Source organism: Penicillium coprophilum (genome assembly GCF_028826855.1).
Source record: "Penicillium coprophilum strain IBT 35676 chromosome Unknown utg000005l_segment0_segment0, whole genome shotgun sequence".
Taxonomy (NCBI): domain Eukaryota; kingdom Fungi; phylum Ascomycota; class Eurotiomycetes; order Eurotiales; family Aspergillaceae; genus Penicillium; species Penicillium coprophilum.
Window position 1 is genome coordinate 544,516 of NW_026622724.1, and position 21,340 is coordinate 565,855.

The 21,340-nt window shown below is 45.6% G+C and overlaps 8 protein-coding genes across 8 annotated transcripts; 7 read left to right on the plus strand and 1 right to left on the minus strand.

The window, feature by feature from the left end:
• Positions 1–41: 41 nt before the first annotated feature.
• Positions 42–566, plus strand: N7500_007778 (uncharacterized protein; the record flags this gene model as incomplete). Its single annotated transcript, XM_056678922.1, has 1 exon — positions 42–566. One exon carries the CDS (start codon positions 42–44, stop codon positions 564–566), a length of 525 nt encoding a protein of 174 aa, XP_056529294.1.
• A 1,255-nt stretch (positions 567–1,821) lies between these two features.
• N7500_007779 (putative oxalate/formate antiporter) lies at positions 1,822–3,250 on the plus strand (the record flags this gene model as incomplete). Its single annotated transcript, XM_056678923.1, has 2 exons — positions 1,822–2,092; positions 2,145–3,250. The coding sequence occupies 2 exons, from the start codon at positions 1,822–1,824 to the stop codon at positions 3,248–3,250; spliced, it is 1,377 nt and encodes a 458-aa protein (XP_056529295.1).
• An 829-nt stretch (positions 3,251–4,079) lies between these two features.
• Positions 4,080–5,874, minus strand: N7500_007780 (cytochrome P450; the record flags this gene model as incomplete). The annotated part of the gene is made up of 3 exons (XM_056678924.1): positions 4,080–4,774; positions 4,839–5,675; positions 5,742–5,874. 3 exons carry the CDS (start codon positions 5,872–5,874, stop codon positions 4,080–4,082), a joined length of 1,665 nt encoding a protein of 554 aa, XP_056529296.1.
• Positions 5,875–6,952: 1,078 nt separating this feature from the next.
• Positions 6,953–8,427, plus strand: N7500_007781 (uncharacterized protein; the record flags this gene model as incomplete). Its single annotated transcript, XM_056678925.1, has 2 exons — positions 6,953–7,037; positions 7,097–8,427. 2 exons carry the CDS (start codon positions 6,953–6,955, stop codon positions 8,425–8,427), a joined length of 1,416 nt encoding a protein of 471 aa, XP_056529297.1.
• Positions 8,428–9,327: 900 nt separating this feature from the next.
• On the plus strand, positions 9,328–11,255 carry N7500_007782 (3-hydroxyacyl-CoA dehydrogenase family protein; the record flags this gene model as incomplete). Its single annotated transcript, XM_056678926.1, has 3 exons — positions 9,328–9,412; positions 9,472–10,107; positions 10,165–11,255. 3 exons carry the CDS (start codon positions 9,328–9,330, stop codon positions 11,253–11,255), a joined length of 1,812 nt encoding a protein of 603 aa, XP_056529298.1.
• A 1,351-nt stretch (positions 11,256–12,606) lies between these two features.
• N7500_007783 (fungal specific transcription factor domain-containing protein) lies at positions 12,607–14,666 on the plus strand (the record flags this gene model as incomplete). Its single annotated transcript, XM_056678927.1, has 6 exons — positions 12,607–12,796; positions 12,865–13,169; positions 13,222–13,302; positions 13,354–13,961; positions 14,018–14,227; positions 14,279–14,666. 6 exons carry the CDS (start codon positions 12,607–12,609, stop codon positions 14,664–14,666), a joined length of 1,782 nt encoding a protein of 593 aa, XP_056529299.1.
• A 1,984-nt stretch (positions 14,667–16,650) lies between these two features.
• On the plus strand, positions 16,651–17,259 carry N7500_007784 (uncharacterized protein; the record flags this gene model as incomplete). Its single annotated transcript, XM_056678928.1, has 1 exon — positions 16,651–17,259. One exon carries the CDS (start codon positions 16,651–16,653, stop codon positions 17,257–17,259), a length of 609 nt encoding a protein of 202 aa, XP_056529300.1.
• A 2,500-nt stretch (positions 17,260–19,759) lies between these two features.
• On the plus strand, positions 19,760–20,364 carry N7500_007785 (uncharacterized protein; the record flags this gene model as incomplete). The annotated part of the gene is made up of 2 exons (XM_056678929.1): positions 19,760–19,974; positions 20,061–20,364. The coding sequence occupies 2 exons, from the start codon at positions 19,760–19,762 to the stop codon at positions 20,362–20,364; spliced, it is 519 nt and encodes a 172-aa protein (XP_056529301.1).
• Positions 20,365–21,340: the final 976 nt, after the last annotated feature.

Consider the following 21,340-nt stretch of genomic DNA (forward strand, 5'->3'; position numbering starts at 1 on the left):
GAAACCATGTTGTCGACGACGGAACACCTCAGTTGCGCATGATGATCATCAGCCCTTACGAGGCCAACGCTTTGATGCCCAAGATACGAAAATCACGTGTCGTCACTCTTCATCTGTATGCCCCACGCCAAAGCCGAGGATTTCAGTCTTTGGATAGACTAAATTTATACACGGTCCCCGACGATGTTGTCAAAATTGAGATACCAGATATGTTCCGTATCCTGCTCAACCTGTTTTCTGGGCAGCTGTACCTTGGATCGTACTCCGAGTACAAGGACGTTTGTGAATTCTTGGGGGTGGCATCTGTGAAAACGCCGCCCGGTCTTGTTGTCGCTGCGGACGGATTCATCAAACGAGGTTTCCCTGGAGCGAAGACAGGCTTCAGTCAGAGCCCGCTCAAATTCCTTGAGATTTTAATGTCACAGATTAGGAAAGACTGCCAGCGGATTGGACGGACGCATATTGGTAAAATTGTCAGTGGTCAGTTGCTTTTTCCGCTCGACTTCGAAGAATCAGCAACAGCATCCATAGAAGCCGGTCTTCGAATGGCTAGTCTCGGTCCATAAGCAGGTTCTCCCTTTTAATATAACTTTGGCTGATTAGCAGTACTTCACGGTATCCAACCTAGTTACTGGATTTCAAATGTATTTATCTCAACCAAAACTTTATAAGCGGGGCTGTTTTAGGCAAAGCCTCGGCTAGCATTTGTCTAGGGGTCAACATCTTATACCGGGCAACAAAATATCTGACGTTGAGAGAAAGAGGTTTTTAACCAGCAACTATGCCTACTGATCTACCTGATAATTTATTTCACAGCTCGCCCTCATGGTAGAGCCGCGCAACTATACATAGGCCTGTTCGTTGGAATGTTGAACATAACGCTCATTCCAATCGGGTAAGGGTAGTTTGTATGTTATACTGTTGCGAAGGTGTAGCTATAGCGGCCATGGGTCGGATATCTGATTCCAGCGCTAGTTATGATTAGGTCCGTACATACAGTAGACGGAGGCGTCACGAATCTACCCCGCAAATCCACGCACAACCCGGGCCTTTCCGTTATCACCTCGACTTACACCATAGATATTGGATGCAAATATCTTCCCATTTCGACACTGTTCAATCTACTATCACTGGTTCCTATCGTGGCTCTGGTTACCCTTTGCATTCGCTATTAGCTTATTTAAATTCTTTCTTCTCCCATCCCTTCTTTTCATGCCTGGCGGCGAAGCATTTTTGCTATTGATTCGGGTCATCGGCTTTGTTACTTCTGTTCGCTGCAGTGATAGTAGGACCATGCGATTGTCACTGCAGCTTTGGATTAATCAGGCCTGAATGATTCTTAGGGGCTACATATTAATCTGCTGTCAATCGCGGAAAAGAGACATCAGGAACTATGGTAGCCGCAGAGTCATAGGGCAATTGAATATCTGCATGGAGGAGCTATAGGTGAAAATTTGTTGAAACTGTTGACAAAGTCTTATGATACCCTAAATATATATCAGGCTAATAAACCGAATAGCATCGAGTATCTAATATCTACGGAGTAAAAGATATAGAGACCCACTACATTCTGCTTTAGGTTAAAGCCTTTGGTGGGACCGATGTTCAAAGATAAGGCGTTTTTTTTTCTTTTAGAAATTTGGGAATTTGGGGGTAAATTTGAATTTTAGACCCTGACAAGGTTTGAGCTGATGGTCTCTAATCCAACGGGCATCTAATTGTGACCATATACTTCAAATTGTGAATCACATTGAAATCAACTTATAACTCTCCTTCTCGTTTCGTTTTTAGACAGCCCTTCTCCTTCCCATTACCTTGAAAATGCAAGACATCGCCTCTAAAGAGCCCGATTCACTTCGAATTGTACCAGTTGAGTCAGATCCTGATCAATACCCCGAAGGAGGCCTGAAGGCCTGGTCTGTAGTCCTTGGGGCATGGTGTGCGATGGTGCCTTCTATGGGACTTTTAAATAGCCTGGGAGCTCTGCAACCTTGGACAAGTACCCATCAGCTCAAGGATTATTCTGAGTCAAGTATCGGTTGGATTTATGGAACATACACATTTTTTCTTTTCTTAGGAGGTGCACAATTTGGTATGAATCTTCCAGCCACATCGAATGCAGTCTGAACTAACAAGCACTTCAGGTGGGATCCTTGATTCCCATGGACCACTATATGTGGTGCTTCCGGGCTCTATCGGGATAGTACTCTCATTAATCTTTTTGAGCTTCAGTCAGGGTGCGTTTCTCATATCTATTCCTTTCTCTTATTGCAATATCTTCATCGCCAGTTCACGCACCCCCGAGCAAGAAATAAAGTCTAACTGTCAACAAGAATATTATCAGATATTTTTGTCATTCAGCGTTCTTGGTGGAATATCAGCAAGCACACTTTTCACGCCTCCCTTGGCGGCTGTTGGCCATTGGTTCAATGTTCGACGTGGTTGGGCAACTGGAGTGGCCTGCACAGCGGGAGGCGTTGGGGGTTGCATATTTCCCCTGATAATTCTTTTTGCGGCTCCCCGCATCGGATTTGCATGGGCAATTCGAATCATCGCACTCGTATGTGCAGTGTTATGCTCAATTGCATGCCTCATGGTCCGAACCAGACTTCCCCCCAAGAAAGCAGTCGCATCCCTCGATTTTAAGGCCCTCAAAGATATCAAATACGGATCTGCGACGTTGGCCGTCTTCTTTGCTGAATTTGCCGCTTTCATTCCAATCACCTATGTCACGTCCTATACACTTCATGCCGGCTTCGATGAACAAATGTCATATGCGATCCTTGTCTTTCTTAATCTCGGTGCTGTGTTTGGAAGATTTCTACCAGGACTGGTGGCTGATCGGCTGGGTCGCTTCAACGTTATGACCGTGAATTGCTTGATGTGTTCCCTGTTTACGCTCATCCTTTGGCTATCGGGGGATCTGGTCGAGCCCGACAGCTTGGGAATTGTCATCAGCTACGCTGTGCTGTTCGGCTTCTGGAGTGGGTCGGCTATCAGTATTGCACCGGTTTGTATTTCACAGGTCTGCGAAATCCAAGACTATGGAAAGAGAGTTGGAACTACATGGACGCTAGTCTCCTTTGGTACCCTCATTGCTCTCCCTATTGCAGGTGCTATCCAACAGCACAACAATGGGGAGTATTACGGGCTGATTATCTTTGGAGGCGTGCTCTATATTACGTCTACCATTGCCTTCATCGTGTCTCGTGGCATTTGCAAAGGATGGGCTTGGGGGGTCAAATTTTAGAATGCTTTGTGAATACTTTACGAAAGGCCCTAAGGAAATTATACTAAATAATGAACAGATGGAACTTATATGTCGGCAGCCCACATATCTGGCTCTTAACCATTTTTTGTAATACCTACAAGAGTTGTTGTGTGTACCGATTTCAATCAAATATCTACCAAGAGCCACAATAATTTCGCCCTCCGCCATTTGTTTGTAGTCGAGGTCGAGGCAGACCCTGAGTTTATCCATTCTGTCGACCTTTTTGTCATACTCATTTAAGTCAGGGGCCAGTTAATAAGCTTAGAGGTTTCCGTATGTTGACTTCTGGACCTTTTCGCATCGTCCTTCACAAATATTCATAGGAGATACTAAGAAAATTGGATTAGCGCCTGCTTTGTTATAGCTTCTATCAAAATATTTCAGTCTTCTTCGTCTATCTCCTAGTCCAGTAGCTCAAACACATTTCCATTCCTAACTCCACAACATTTTTAAGGTCTGCTTGGGCACCGACCACTACATACAATTCCGATGCCTATGAAAAATGAACGGACGGACCCTTGTGAGTTACAGAGTGACAAAAGCCGAGCCTTGGCGCGGTGGCAAGTCATGCCCTGTCTTCGAGGCATCTGGGAATATAGCCATAGGATCATCCACTACCTTATGAATCTGAAAAATAATGAATCAATAAGAAAATCATTTTTCAATTGGGAATGAAACAGAGAATAAAATTCTAAAAATACATAATAGTGAAGTTCTAAAAAACAAAAAAGAATAACGACGAAGACACAGTTCATGCCATTTCCGCGCACCGAGCTTAAAACGAAGACGAAACCTGAGATGTGGGCCTTCAAACAGCAGCCTCAGACTTGGGGGGCCACTTGGCACGCTTCTGAGCACGAACATACAAGTTGTTCGGGCGGATAAGCTGGAACATGGGATCATATTCAATGGGTCCGTCACCTTCTCGAGTGAATTTGTAGTTGTATATCAGCTTCGGGAGGAAGACTTTGACTTCCTGAAGCGCGAAGTTGAAGCCGATACACATCCGCGAACCGGCACCGAATGGTACATAAGAGCCCTTGTGTCTGTTCTTAACCTCCGGGGTATCCCAGCGGTCGGGATTGAACCTATAGGGGTTATCCCAGTGATCAGGATTGTTGTGAAGATGGTGGATAGCAGGAATAATGACTGCGTCCTTGGGGATTTTGTAGCCCCCAGGGAGGATAAGATCTGTTTTCGCGGTGCGTCCGGGTTGGAAAGATGGATTGTGCCTGCGTTGCATCTCCTTGATATACTTCTCTTGGAAAACCAGACGTTCAGTGAAATCGGCAGTGATCTGGGTCTCATTATCAAAGCCGTTATCAATCAGCTCCTGGAGAAGCCTCTCTTGCATACCCGGGTAGGTGACAAGCCCGTAGATCAGCCAGGAAAGCAGGGAGCTCGTTGTTGTAAAGCCAGCGGCAGTCGCAACGACAAGAGCCCAGACGAGACTTTCCTTTGGCAGCTTCTCTCCCTTGTTATCAGTTGCACGGATAGCATAGTCTATACAATATTATCGTTAGTCTTTGAGTATATAATAAGGTGGAAGATAGAGAGTTACACTTACCAACCATGTTCGTTGCCTTCAAGGCTGCGTCCTGTAGAGGAAGATCCTCTACGCCACCTCTGGCAGCGTTCTCGATAGACTCCTCAACCATACTCTCAATACGGCTTTTAATATCCTTCAAACGCTTGGGATCACCGAAAGGGAGACTGCTATACCAGTTACCCTTAGAAGTAACCTTCTTATTCAAGGATAGCATCTCTGCAATCAGATGAACCATATCGTGGACAGGTGCGTCAGGCGAAGTGAAGTGCTGGAAGTCTAAGCCAAGGGTGAGTTTACCGACGGCTTGAGAACCGAGCTTGAGCATATATTGGTAGACATTCCAGGCTTCACCCTGCTTATCTAGCTCATCGAAAACTAGGCAGGCATCCTCAACGGTCTTTTGCATAGTAGGTGCATAGTGGCGAACTGCTTTAGGACCCAATGCCGGAGGTAGGAATTTGTGAGCCACTCTCCATTCGGGAGTATCGGTATCGCCGAGGAAGATTCCTGCAGAGGGGGTCTTCAAGGGATAAAGGGGATGGGCTTCATTGATCTCTTTTGTAAAGAAGTCAGACTCGGCGAAGGCAATGGCTGCAATATTCGGATCATTGGTGGTGTAGGTCACACGACCCAGGTTATTCGTCTGAATAACTGGACCGAATTGCTCAAAAAGACGTTGGTGGTTGCCAAGGTGATCGGGGTAAATTTCGAAGAAGTTGCCCACGATAGGCAAGCCTTTGGGGCCGGGAGGGTCGCGGACGGCGTGCCCATCAATGGTGATCGTCACCGGTCCCTGAGCAGAAATAATGTCTTGGACTTCGGCGAGGTCGGCATCGTCAAACTGGAATGCAATTCCTATTTCGGTGTCAGAACGTGTCTATGAAAGTGGTGAAGGAGTAAATGCTACATGGCCTTACTTACCATTTGGCTCAACGATAGCGAAGTGCGCAGCAACCAAGTGCTTGAGTCCGTCGAGATCAGTGTTCGACTCGACCTCAATTTCTATTGCGGACGTGACAGGATTGCCGAGGAGACAAAACCTTTGTAGAGGCATGGCGACGTAGTACTTGTGGGATTGAATGTTTGGATTGTATGGGTCTCAGCATGCGTGGTTTGGGTTTTATATACATCTTTAACAGTGGGAGATTATGTCCTATAAGTCCACTCACTGGTTAGATCCGAGTACCGAATCTTCGGAAAGGCCGAAGATGGCCGGTCATTGCTGGAGACCTTTCATTTCTTAGTTCGATTTGACTGGTCAAGTCATACGTGTAGTCAGTCATTGGCCACCGGTTGTGGAATATTCGGCATGCCGCTGCATTGGCCACTCGGCTTTCTCAAGCCGAATCGACCTCAAGCCGAATCTACCTCGGTCCTTCGGTTAGGAACTTGATTTTGCACTCGGATCTCTAATAACGTCAAAATGTTTTTTTTTTTTTTTAGGAAATCATTGTTGTTACGGTTATTCAGCGAGAGAAAGAGAGCGACGAAGAAGGAAAAATTGTTGATTGTACAAAGCAGTGTATATATTGCGCAGCAACAAACCATGGAGATTGGATCAATGTATTACTTGATTTATAGATATGGGATAAGGAATTTACATTGAATACCGGCAGTTACAGACGTTTTGTGATCATGTTCATCAGCTTGATTCGCCTCACATCGCGAAAACCCGCGATTTCGCAAATAAGGTGTGAGGCATAGCTTGTCCTACAGTTAAATTTGAAGTGTATGCTTATCATCCAAACTCGTACTGTAAAAATGGGTTAAAAATTTTCATTGAGGTTTGGGCTCATAACGCCTTGATTGGTTTTTCACTTAAGCTCGCTACTCGGTAATAGCTATGATTGGAAGAAATGTGTCGCCAGAGCTGTCTTCGGGCCGGGATCGGCATGATCGGCATCTAGAAATATCCTCGGAGTATGAAATGGAGATGGCGAAGATCCTACTATATTTATATTACATGGTTGGCCATCTGTTCGATGTCAGTCTGAGACAGTCTTTTGATCCCCCTGTCAGATCACTTCTATATCAAGCGGCTCTTTTGCAACAGCCCTCCCAACAAAGACAACTTTCGCTGTCTCCTGAAAGAAAAATCTGTTGTTTCTCCAAGCTACCATAGAACTTCATCAATGGCAGCCGATAAGTTGTTCAGTGTGGCTGATGTCGCCCTCCACAAAGACAGAACTGACCTATGGGTCATCATTCATGGAAAAGGTATCATGCGCCAGTCAATATTTATATTGGAAGTCTGACATCTAACGAGGATATTCTAGTCTACGACCTTACTACATACGTGCGAGATCACCCTGGCGGTGCAGATGTCCTGTACGATGTTGCTGGAGCCGATGCGACCGAAGCATATGAAGAAGTCGGCCATTCGGAGGATGCGGACGAGATCTTGAAGACCTTTTTGATTGGCACAGTGGACGGCGCCGAACCGACCAAAGCTCCTAAGAAGGTTGTTCGTCTAGTCCAGCCGACCAATACAAAGAAGGAGACTGTTAAAAAATCAGGGTCTTCTGCTGGTGCAGTTGCCTTGGTGATCGGCTCCATTACTGGTGGCGCGGGACTCTACTTTGCTTCTCAGCACCATCTCAAGCTACAAAATATCTTGCCCAAGCTTTCCTTGTCCCTGCCTTCTGCGCCGTCGCTACGGTCAACATCGAGTCTTACCCTGTCGCGGGGAGGATTCTTTACCGGATTTGCTGTCGCTACCTCTGCGTGTGCGGTGATTGGCACCTTTGTTGCCGCCAAGCTTTCAAAAATGACTCAAATCGAGTCTGGATTCACCAAATATCCTGCTCATTTGAAGAGTCGACCTGTGCCGAAGGCGGATCCTGGGCTTGCCCGCGGTTACTTACAGCCTAAGGAATACAGAGCTCTTCCCCTAGTCAAAAAAGAGCAGCTTTCGCCGAACGTTTTCCGATTTGTTTACCAGCTGCCACAGGAAACTGATGTCATCGGCATTCCAATCGGTCAGCATTGTGCTATCAAAGCCAGTATTGACGGAAAAGATGTCACTCGGTCTTACACCCCAACCTCTAATAATACAGACCTAGGTAGGCTGGAGCTGGTCATCAAGTGCTACCCTGACGGAGCCCTGACTGGAAAGTATCTTGCCAATCTGAAGGTCGGGGATAAGACACTCTTCCGCGGCCCTAAGGGTGCAATGAAGTACAAGAGAGGTGTCTGCAAGAAGATTGGAATGGTCTGTGGTGGCACTGGAATCACTCCTATGTACCAGCTTATTCGCGCTATCTGCGAAGACGAAGACGACACAACGGAAGTCAGTCTCATCCTCGCGAACCGCACCGAGGAGGACATTCTTCTAAGAAAAGAACTCGAAAAATTCGCCCGGAATCACCCTAAAAACTTCAAGCTCTGGTATATGCTCGACAAGCCTCCACAGGACTGGGCCTATGGTAAGGGCTTTGTCACTAAAGATGTTATGGCTGCCAAGCTCCCAGCGCCTTCTCCCGACACCAAAATCATGCTCTGTGGACCGCCTGGCATGGTTAAAGCTGCCCAGACTGCTTTGGTATCCATGGGCTTCCAGGCTCCTGGATCTATCGCAAAGATGACCGATCAGATCTTCCTCTTTTAGACTCATTTATGTTTTTTTCCTTCCAGTTGTGCCATTGTTTTCTTTAATTTATCGGTTTTTGTCTTTTCATGGTCCTTTATATACTCATATCCTCTACTTCATACTTTCCCATTGTCATGATTAATTTTCCCAAAACTAGTAACAATAACAACATTTGTCTCGAATGGACCTTGATCCCCTTAATAATCTTCTTAACTTGTCTTCGGGTGGAATCTTAAAACCAATATTCAGAGAATCTTGCCTTGGTTCGCTGGGCACACCTATTTACGTGGGCCCACACGAGGCTCTCAGTAACAAGAAGACGAATATGGTAAAGATCGGCTATGTCGGCAATGGCTGATATTGTTGTAGATGGACGAGACAAGATCCCCTCATTGGAAATTAAGTGCATCTCTAAGCACGACGCGTGGTAATAAATTAGCATGGTGGGATGCGTGCGAAACAGGCACTCTTACAATATCAAATCTAGGAATGCCCAGAGCATCCAAGCCATACAGTCCAAGTGGCGACTTGAAACTCGGGGATTGGTAGAGGGTAAATACTATTGGCCAAATCGAAACCAATAGGAACTTGAATATTGATTCCTCGGCCCGAATCAAGCCAAGAGGCAACGGTTTCATGGCAAAACGGCATCTAGAAAACTCGAGAATAACCTTAATTGATAGCTTGGGCCACGGGCCGGGGCCACGCATATCTGAAATCCCGAGAAGCCGAATACTTCCTCGCTTACAAGTGGTCCTTCCGAAGTGCCCGGATGGTGTGGATGAAAGTGAGTATTTACTATATAAGCTTGGTCAGTCATATCGATGTGCCCACTCATCTCATCTGGAGTTGAACCAAAATCCTGACCCCAAAAACGAACCCAAGACAATTAATTTCTCAAACAACTTTCTATAAAAAATGACTATTTCTTGGCAAGCACCCACAGATTACGCCAACCGACCGGTTGCCATTCTTGGTGCCGGTGTGCTTGGTCGTAGAATTGGTATGCGACTCTCATTACTACGCGATTGCTGGAACTGAAAGGCTAATGGTTGTTTATAGCATGCATCTGGGCTTCTGCCGGATATAACGTCCGAGTTCGCGACCCTAGCCCCCAGCAACGTGCCGACTGTGTCACCTACGTTGAAGAGAATGTTGCCTCATACGCTGAGAAGACTGGAATCGCTCCAGGCACGGCAAAGGCATTTGAAGACGTGAAGTCTGCGGTCGAAAATGCTTGGCTTGTTATCGAAGCTGTCCCGGAGAAGATCCAGTTGAAGATCGACACCTTTGCTGAGCTTGACGCACTCTCTCCTGCCGACTGCATCTTGGCCTCCAACTCGTCGTCTTATAAATCTTCTGAAATGCTCGAGAAGGTCTCCGCGGCTAGAAAGTCTCAAGTACTAAACATGCATTATTATATGCCCCCTGCCTGTATGATTGTTGAATTTATGACCGACGGGTTTACGGCTCCCGAAATTTTCCCTTTCTTGGTCGAACGCGCTAAGGAAGGCGCAACTTCACCCTACGTTGCCAGGAAGGAATCGACCGGTTTTATCTTCAACCGACTTTGGGCTGCAGTGAAGCGCGAGACCTTGACTATTCTGTCAGAGGGAGTCTCCGTTCCTGGAGAAATCGACGCTATGTGGGAGGAGATGTTCATCAAGGGTCGCGCCCTCCCTTGCAAGATGATGGACAGTGAGTACAGCTCTAATCCGTTGAACTGTGATTCAAGGCTAACATATATGTTTCTAGACGTCGGCCTTGATACCGTTGCTTTCATTGAGGGTCACTACATTCATGAACGCGGCCTACCCTCTGAGCATACCGTTGATTTCTTGAAGAAGAATTATCTGGACCACGGCAAGCTGGGTAATAAGTGTGCTAACGGAGGACTTTACTCGCCTGTCGATACCGCAGCCAACCCAAATGAGCCCCGCATTGTTGTCCTGGACATTGGCCTCTCTTCCGATGTTCTCGGTTCCACACCTGGTGAAATCCTTGAAATCGGTTTGGATGGAAAGCTCAAGCAAGTTTTGGTTCCCAAACAGGCCTATCCGGACGGTATTGACATCGACTATGAGAGTGACCGGATGTTCTGGACTACTATGGGAGTTCCAGGAAAGGATGATGGTTCTGTCTACTCTGCCAAGACAGATGGAACTGATATTCGCCAAATTGTTCCTTCTGGTGCGGTCAACACTCCCAAGCAACTTGTTGTGGTGGCGGAACTCAAGAAACTTTATTTCTGCGACCGCGAAGGTCTTCGCGTTTTCCGATGCAACTACGATGGTTCCTCCCTGGAACTATTAATCGATAATCGCGAAGATGGGGCTTCTCAGCAAACTCTTGAGCATTCTAAATGGTGTGTTGGCATCACTGTGTCCCCTAAGCTGGGCAAGTTCTTCTGGACACAGAAGGGAGCTTCCAAGAGCGGCAAGGGCCGCATATTCAGCGCCAATATTGAGATGCCTAGTGGTCAGTCCGCCAAGACTAGAGAGGATATCAAGTGTGTTGTGGCGAGTCTTCCCGAGCCCATTGATCTTGAGTTGAGGGAAGATACTCTACAGCTTTACTGGACTGACCGCGGCGAGCTTCCCTTCGGCAACACATTAAACCGGGCTCAGTTGACTGACTCTGGCCTTCTCGCGGAGGCTTCGCAGAAGCATGAGATCCTCACCAAGCATTTCCACGAGGCAATTGGTTTGAAACTCGATACCAAGAACGGTCACATTTACATGACCGATCTTGGTGGCAGCATCTACCAGTGCGATCTAGAGGGTAAGAAAAAGAAGGTTATTTATTCTGATGAGACCCGTGCTTTCACTGGAATCGCGCTCCTCTGAATAACGTTCTTTTTTCAACCTACGATTGCAAGCCTTTTCTTCGTTTCCTACAATAGATATTCAGTTATTTTCTTTCTGTACAATATGAATATAGAGATTGCTATTAGAATTCACGACTTTTTCTATGAATGTATATTCTTAAACCATACATTCCTCGAATCCTCTGCCTTGACACCAATCAAGACACAAACTAATTAAAAAGTCGCCAGTTCTCTCACCCGGTAATGAGGGTAGTGTATCTATCAATTTTTCCGATATCGACACTGATAAGTTACCTTGTATTGATTAATCCATTGTGTCAAAGTCCCGGTTCCCAGTATATTGTGTATATACTTGTGGTCACATTTCCGTATGTCGATATTCATGAATGCTTTGCTAGAACCATTCTTGCGACCGAGGACACGACTGTATATTCGTGGTTAGCGTCAAACTCCCCGGCTCATTGAGTAATAATAGGATTAATGCCGTTTGAGGTCCGGATCTCGATATCTCCAAATTATTCTGACATTGTGGGTGGATATCAAAGGATCCGCGGAAGCTTGGCATGCTTATAATCCTGCAGGTACCCCAAAAAGCAATATGCCGCCCAGAGCCTCCAGCTAGACTTTTTTTGTAATACAGCTTCACTTGCTACGCTATATTTGACTGACATAACCAAAAGTGGGATTTTTGAAGTTCTCGGATAAAAACCTGTCAAGTCATGGAAATATTTTTATCTTGCTTTGTCAAGGCTTGTTCCGACCCCTAATTATAACGTACTGCGACTGCTCGCAACAAGTCCCAGTCAGGGAGTCTACTGTCCAAATGATACGAGTAGTCGTGAGTGCATTGGACAGGGGGTTTCAGTGACATGGCCAACAACTTCATTCTTGAAGGTTCGAGACTGGCAGAATGATCGGTTCTCAGGGTCCATCCACGTGACCTTGGTTCGGGATCCTCGGCTGGAGACTTTATTCGGCTACCCGAGGAAATGTTGACCTCGCCTAAATTCGGTTCTAAAACAACTCCATGATGACACCACAACGCTACCGTCGATCGGCTGTTGCATGCCAAAACTGTCGTGAGCGGAAAGTACGCTGCAGTGTTTCTGTCACCGGCATCCCGTGTGCCGGCTGTACCCAAGATGGAGCCGAGTGCATAGTCCGGGAGAGAATGCGGCGAAGGTTAGCTCGATAACATCCGCACGCTCGAAACGAGAGATATCGCTTCATTGGGGCTGATATTCAATCAACGATATAGAAAACAACAGACCAAATCACTTGCCGCTCGTCATCCGTCACAAGAGAATGTCCAGGTTGACCAGCTTAGAGCCGAGCCGAGTAGTATACCTCCATCGGGTCCTTCGGCTCCTATGGAACGAAGAACCCCCAATCTGCTACCGCAGGTCCCTCGGACAGAACAATTGGATTTCCCCAGGGATGATGGAACACTTCGTTCTATTACTGAGCGGCCTACCGACGTAGCTGAGCGTACTGGTGTCGAAATATCGTCGGCAGTCTTGGGGCAGGACAACAACACTGGCCAGGTTCCTTTTTACACTGGTATTATAGATACCCCGCATCTTTCTGCTTTGCTATTGAAGGCACCGTAAAACTGACTCTCACAATAGGCGAGTCTCCGGGATTTTCATCCATTCTCGATGTCTGCACACAACCAAACCAAACTGTGCCAAGGCATATTTTGCTTTCACCAAATATATCGGCCTCCCTATCTACTCAAGATAGTGAATACCTTCAGCATAAAGGTGTGTTTACCATGCCGCACAAAAATACCTCTGCCGAACTTCTCCGCGCGTATTTTCATAATATACACCCTATCATGCCAATCATTGATGTGACGGCGTTCTTCAATTCCAATCAAATCAATGAGTTGAATTTACTTTTATTGTGGAGTATTTTCTTCGCAGCTTCAAATGTAGGTCGGTTCTTCATACCCCTAGCTACATCGGTCTAATGTCTGCTCATAGTTTGTCGGCGAGAATGTTTGGTCACTTGAAGGCTACTCATCCCGCAAGGAGATGAAACATGTGATGTATTCTCGCGCGAAGGTAATTAACTTGACTGGTTTATTTGTTGGCAAACAACTAATAAGCGACTAGTGCATGTACGATAATGGTGGCGAGGCGGACAAGGTAATCCTCACACAGTCTGCCCTTCTTATGGGATTTTGGCACTCAAAAGAAGACAGCCATGCGCAACCATGGTACTGGGTAGGGGTTGCGATCAGCCTTTGTCAAATGTTGGGCTTGCACCGAGACCCGGATTCAGCCAAGGTCAATTCTGCTTATCCTGCTCGCCGGCGTCCTATCTGGCGCCGTCTTTGGTGGACCTGTTTCTACCGAGACCGCTGGTTGAGTTTGACATTGGGGCGGCCTCTGAGGATCAACCTTGACGATTGTGACCTCCCGATGCCTGCAGCCTCTGATTTGCTTGGTGATGTAGCTGAGCTACCAACGTCAATTACCAGCGCTTATTTTCCCAAGGACTTACCTCAATTGGCTGATTATTGGGTCAATTTGATCAACATGAGCAAGCTTCTAGGTGAGATTCTCGCACTGAGTTATAAACCTTCGGGCGCAAGCCCAACACTCCAGCAATTTGATTCCCTCAAAACGAAGCTCTTGCAATTCCGGGTACCAGCTAGACCTGGGCATGAACAAAGTCCTTTGGCAGCCTTTTATGCATATCACTTACAACTGCATTACCAGTAAGTGCCTTTTTCTGTTTCTTCATCGTGATTCGGTTTGTTTCTTACAGTCACAGAGCTGCTTTGATCACCTTCTACCGCCCCTACATCACCAAAATACCGAAAGACCTTGAATCTGCCCACGTGGAGGCATGGCAAAGTGAGATCGGGAACCACCTAGACTCAGCAGCATTGCAGTCCAATGCCATTCTCAATGACCTTGTACGAGAAAGACTTCTGGTTTTTGCCGCTCCGATGACGTTAGTTCTTCATAACCACACCAGTCGGTAACTGAGTCTGGATGTCAATTGCTAACCAGTCTTTTTCCTCGAATATAGCCCTACACTATTAGTGCCTGCTATGCACATCCACCTCCGTAATTGCAACTCTACGGATGCTCTTATGCGTCGCGTAGGCTTCAACAATTTGGAGCTATGTATGATGGTCATGGAAGAGTTGCAGGATACGTACGCAGCGGCTGCTTTGTATCGAGGCGTTTTCCTGGGCGCTATCAACAAAATATGCCCCCAATTGTTGGTTGGCTCGACCATGCGAAATTCTAACCTATCTGATCCGTCTACTGCACATCTGGAAACACCGGAAGAATCGGCCATACTTCCCCCGGTCAGCGACGATGCCCTCAACACACTTTTGGATGATACATCATTCCTTGACTTTTGGGACTCTTTCAATGGCATCTCTAATTCTAGTGATGTACCATATTAATCGCGCCGGCCGCGAACGCTTCAAGCAGTCAATTATTTTTCACAAAACAAAGGTTAGGTTAGGAACATTGTACAAGATCACAAACAAAAACAGCCTGTTAGATATTTGATTATCCTAATACAATTATCATAATTGATAAGGTATCTTCGAAGGCTAGATATAAAAATTTTCTTGGTGTGTGAATATTTTACTTGCCCGTTATCCATCCTTTCTCATCCAGTGGAAGTCTCATTCATTCTTTTTGGCCTACCACTTGTCCATGGGATTGGACTCATGGACGAGAGGTGGCTTGGGGAGGTACTTTTTTCGGATTCAACCAGCTGGACATATTCCCCGAGTCTGAGGCTGAGATCTACTCCACGATTCGTTTCAGGTGGGGATTGGTACCCCTGGATGTTTGAATTACGGACGAAGACCTCGATGTCAGACTCCGAGTTCAACCAACGATGGCGGGTAGTAACCTTGCCATTAAACCACTGTTTCCAATTCCCTACCCTGCCCGATCAGGGCCCACCTTTCATGCGCCCTTTCAAGTATTTGGTAGCAGCGTTGCTGGAGGCCAAGAAGTCCCAGCATGAGATCAGTGATATCTCCAATGCCATCTAAGAGTTCATGTAAAATGCCGAGACCTTCCACTAGTAGCGCATTTTTGCCAGCCCAGAGGTTGGATATAGAGGGCGTAAATAATTAAGATTGGTTGGTTGTAAAGTCTGTAAATCACTTTCTCCCTAGAAAACTAAAAGGTCTAGCATTGCAGAATCTACCTTATGCGGATGATAGATTATTTTCTTTTCTTATGTACTATTGTGTTTTCTTTTGGGGGGGGATGTCACTCTTTGGAGAACCTTCTTACATAGCTTATCTCAATCCTTTGCTTGATTCTTAGGTGGTATACTTTGATAATCTGAGGACAATCTGAGGACATCTAAGGATAATCTGAGGATAATTTAAGGATAATCTAAGGATAATCTGAGGATAATTTAAGGATAATCTAAGGACAATCTGAGGACAATCTGAGGACAATCTGAGGACAATCTGAGGACAATCTGAGGACAATCTGAGGACAGATGAGGTTAGTTGTATAAGAACCAGCTATGGAGTAGAATATTTATCGATGTCGAAGTGTGATCATTTTCTATTTACTAGGAAACCATCATTTTTATGTGGAATAATAACTTTTTAGAGGTTAAAACCTATAAGATAAAGTAAAGGATAGCTATAGAGATTGGGTATATTACTAGACTAAACTATTAACAAATTTTAATTAGTAAACGTCGAGATATCGCGAAAAATGCTCAATTTTGATATTCTGGTATTAAATATATATTTTAGAATTAGAGAGTACCACTGCTTCCTAAATAAACCTCTAAATTTAAAAAATAGTCCAAATCACGCGTTTTCTCGTAAATTTAAAGTTAAGACATAAAATCAACATAGTAATTCATGGCTTGCTGATTAGAATAATAAAATTTTACTACGATACAAGGGTTAATTACGGGGCTTTAATATAACGTATTCGGTAAGCGAGCTGCGCATGCAAGCGAGCTGCGCACCCCAAAACACATAGTAAACACGCTGGATTCCACATTTATGTCTCAACAACGGTATGTTCATTCTATCTCCGCGTTTGTCGATAGCTATTGATAAGGCTTATGAGTATTATGTATCAATCTCAAAGAGATTAGGATACTATATTACCATCGTTTCAAAAATTACCAAAAGTTACGCTGCAAAAATCTAGAAATATATATATCGTAGTCATTAAGAGATAAGTGTCCCCTAAATTCTCTAAATGGGCTGAATATCACCTATTAGATACGAGGCTGAAAGGAAAAGTCTATATAGGCCACTGTTGTTGAGATATCAGGTTGTAATTTATCGCATTTACTAACGTATTTCACAAGCGAGCCGCCACCACAAGCGAGCCGCCACCTCACCCAAAACGCGTCCAGGAATTAGCACTTGGTCAATTCAATCACCCACCATGCCACCAATTCGCTCCCGAAGCTCTAAAAATTTAATAGAGCAAGAGGGTAGGATCTTATTAGCTATCCAGGCTATTAAGAAGCAAGAAATTCGTACCATTGCTGCCGCTGCCCGTACTTTCAATATACCCCGTTCTACCCTACGCGATCGTCTTAACGGCCACACCGAACGAAGCACTACACGCGCAAATTCATATAAATTGACAGAATTAGAAGAAGAATCTCTTGAAAAATGGATTCTCTCTATAGATCGACGTAGAGGCGCCCCCCGGCCTTCTATGGTACGAGAAATGGCGAATCTTCTTCTCAAAAAGCGCGGAACTACCCCGGTTCTTTTGGTCAGCGAAAACTGGGTGACAAACTATGTGAAAAGACGTCCTCTTCTATCCTCTCGGTTTTCGAAACGGTATAACTACGAGCGTGCGAAATGTGAAGACCCGAAGATTATTACAGAGTGGTTTAATCTTGTTCAAAAAACTATCTTACAATTTGGGATCGACCCGGACGACGTTTATAACTTTGACGAGACCGGTTTTGCAATGGGATTAACCGCAACCGCGAAGGTGATTTCGAGAAGTGAATTCTACGGTCAGCGAGCTCTTTTATAGCCCGGAAATCGTGAGTGGGTGACGGTGATTGAGTGTATAAATGCTTCTGGGTGGGCTCTTCCTCTATATATGATTTTTAAAGGTAAAGTCTTTATTAAATCCTGGTTTGACGGCCTCCCGGAGGATTGGCGCTTTGAAGTTAGTCCTAACGGCTGGACCTCTAATGAAATTGGACTTCGCTGGCTTGAAAAGCTCTTTATTCCTACTACTTCTTTATATATAAAGGGGGGGTATCGGCTTTTGATACTCGATGGCCACGGAAGTCATTTAACCCCGAGGTTCGATGAAATCTGTGAAGAAAATAAGGTGATACCAATCTGTATACCTCCTTATTCGTCTCACCTTTTATAACCTCTCGATATCGGCTGTTTTGCGGTGTTAAAACGTGCGTACGGCCGGTTAGTTGAATCAAAAATGCGGGTTAGGATAAATCATATTGATAAACTTGATTTCCTCGAAGCGTACCCCCTCGCACGAATTAAAGCTTTTAAATCGGAGACTATCAAAAATAGCTTCGGAGCAGCTGGTTTAGTCCCTTTTTCACCGGAGAGAGTGATTTCAAAGCTTGATATTTAGCTTCGAACCCCGACCCCCCACCTAGCCGGGGTAGTGAATCAAGCCGGAATTTCACCCTAAAAACCCCCTTTACAGAGAAAGAACTACGTCGACAGGCTTCATCGATCAAAGCTTTACTTCGTACAAGATCTCGGAGTCCACCTAGCCCGTCAGATCGTGCATTAAACCAGCTTGTGAAAGGCTTCCGTCTTACAATGCAAGGTGCTATCTTACTCGCCAAAGAAAATAGGGAATTACGCGCTGTCAACGAGAAGCAGAAGCAAAAGCGTACTAGATCCCGGAAGCATATACCCGCCGAAGAAGGCCTGTCCGTTCAAGAAGCTTCTCAATTGATTACTGAGCCGGTGGAAGCAGATAAAGCACCTCCCTCCCCTCCACGAAGAAGCCCTTCGCCGGGTTTACAACCACGTACGCGGGCCCCGCCAAAGTGTAGTGGTTGTGGAGAAATAGGGCATAAAATCAATAGATGCCTAGCTAGATAGATGATTTTTTTAATTTTAATTTAATGGCGTTTTGGTTGAGATAAATGCATTTAAAATTGTTAGGTTATGTTGGGGTGGCGGCTCGCTTGTGATGGCGGCTCGCTTGTGAAATACGCTATGGTGTTTTGGGGTGCGCAGCTCGCTTACCGAATACGTTGGAGTAGTTAGCCTTTCAAAATATTTACATCGTTTGGTTCTAATTGGGCCCAAAGCCTAGCCCATTTGCGGGTTGGGTTGGGCTGGGCTCTGGGCTTTGTGGGCTTTGTGGAGGTCTTATCTGGATTAATAGTAAAAACACCTTATGAATTCAGCCTTGGGGGGACAGATAAATGTATGAAAACTACCGGTACATAAGAGGTTTTAAGAACAAAGCCAAATGTTATAAGGTAATAGTGTCAAATTCTGCAGAATAGTCTATCAACATCCGATATGGTGTAGTGGCTAACATCGCCGTCTCTCACACGGCAGCCGGGGGTTCGATTCCCCCTATCGGAGATCTTTGTGAGATATCTTTTTGCGTGTATACTCTTTTTTACTAGTGAGAATGATCAAAATGTGATTGTGCCCTATATATATAATGCTTAGGCAGTTGAAGTTTTACAAAAGTACGAATCCTTCAATCCCACATACACATACAACAGGTCCTTGCTTCTTAGTCGTCCCCACGCTACATTCGTCTGCCTCTATCTCATTAGCAATGATAGTACTTAGTCAAGTACTATTTACTATGTATCCTGTTACTCTTGTAGTGAAGATATTTTTTCATCTGAATACTACACAACCAAAGTTGGTAACGATGTTGTACATGAGGCCAGCTTATGCAGATGATGGGACGCTGGATGGATCCAGAAGTTTTTTTTAAAAAAAAGAAACTCCGATAGGGGGAATCGAACCCCCGGCTGCCGTGTGAGAGACGGCGATGTTAGCCACTACACCATATCGGATCTTGGATGAATGTCTGAGCCATTATTGACTATATCAATCCAATGCTTTTACTACAGCCTCCGAACGAGGTGAGGTAGGATTGTTGTAAAATCATACCTAATCTACTGTGTCGATTTGATCATAGTGGGATGTTTCACTGTTTCACCTTATTCAACCTCTTGATTTAAACTCACTTATCCACAACTCCTTCTTTTTGACTTCTCTTAATTCTTAATCACGCTTACTTCCGAACTCATCTTACTTTTTGAAAACTCTCACTTGTTGAGGCTGCCTTCTTAGCGCCTATTCTAAATGCTTTTAAGGTTTTCAGCTAGAGAAGCTTCTGCCTTCCTGCAGAATAGGAAGCTATAGACGTAGCTACGACGTAGTTGGTACAGATTAAGCAGGCACGATGTTGTATAGAGGGTATATCGTGTTTCCCCCAGCAGCGTAACTCAGTATTCACAACATCACAACAATGGCGAACAACGTCACGATTTTTGTAAGCGTCGTTGTTAATGTGCCTCCCGTTCCCAGCATACCCACCTCCGCCGCCCAACCCCCCCCTATCTCCCTCTGCCTCCGGGGCCTCTCGGCCCATAGGCCAACAGTTGGTGGCCGCGCCTGGATTTTGGGCCCTTTTGGCCATCGTGGCGGCCGGGTGCCTTGCTGGCGCCAGCTACTTTTTCTGGAGGAGGTCAGCCTCCAAGGGCGAGGATCCTGAGGGTATCCCGTAAGTGGTAAAGCATGATTCTGATGGAAACGATATTGGCGAATCTTTGCCTATGTATGAGCAGAGGCTAATGTGTCGTGAAATAGCCTCCAAGATATCATTGTGGCCAGGGGGCCCGAGGAGACACAAGAGGGGATCCGCGAGGACATCCTCGCAAAGGGCGATGTCGACGACCGTCCGCGTTCTGTGGCCACCGAGACCCCCAAGACCACCGAGGCCCCCGAGACTCCCGCGGCCCCCACCACACCCAAGAAAAAGACGAAGAAGAAGAGGGTGGTGACCCCCGCAGGATTGGCCAACGCCAGTGCCGCGACGCGCAATGTCGCCCACGGGTTCAAAGAGGGCTTCACAGCCCAGCCACCGGTGGAAATGACGAGCTTGTTATGCTAAATTGATGCCGAGGCGACGGCGTTCCTCTGTTGTTTTATCCTTTTCTTCTCTCCGAGAACCTCAGCGAGGTGAGATGAATGAAAACGGAGCTTTTTATCAGACTGTGGGGAGGAGGAGGAGGTGGTGGTAGTGGTGAAGGAGGTGTTTCTCGAGGCGTTCCTCTGTTGTTTTATCCTTTTCTTCTCTCCGAGAACCTCAGCGAGGTGAGATGAATGAAAACGGAGCTTTTTATCAAACGGGGGGGAGGAGGAGGAGGAGGAGGTGGTGGTGGTGGTGGTGTTCTTGGTGGCGTTCCTCTGGGCTTTTTGGCCGTTTTTGCTTCTCTCCGAGGACCTCAGTGGGGTGAGATGAAGGAAGAAAACGAGTCTTCTGTCTTTAATCTTTGTTCTTGTGTTGTTTTTGTTTTCTTTTGTTTTTATTCTTCTCTTTCTTTGGTTGGCCCTCTTTGGAGGTGTCCATGTCTGAATATAAACTGCCGCCGGGCAGTTTCATCTTGGGACTGAATTTTGCTGTTCAATGTAGACTCCTGCGTAGATTGGATCGTATGGTAGACCCTAATTGATCCAACACGAGGCCTAACAGAGGCCAGGTGTTAAAACTCCCTTCATAAAAATACCCTCGCAATCATCTCTTAGATGTCTCTTTCATTTGAATCATTATCCTATGATCGTTTGACGTTCCCGATGGTCAAAAACAATGAAAGAAATATTTCCGCTATGGAACCTGAGGATGATCACTAAAAGGGATATGTTAATGTATTAACTATATCATAAAATGGACGCATCTAGGTGGTAACATTTCGAGGAAATAGGGCTTTAGTGCCTGGTTTATATACTGCTTTATAAACAGGGCAAGAGGAGTATTCCTACCTGAACAGCATTAGGAGTTTCATCAAGTCCATTCCTATCGATACTTCACGACGCTTTAAAGCAAGATAAACAGCACTTTTTCTGTAATCTCATCCAATGACAATCAC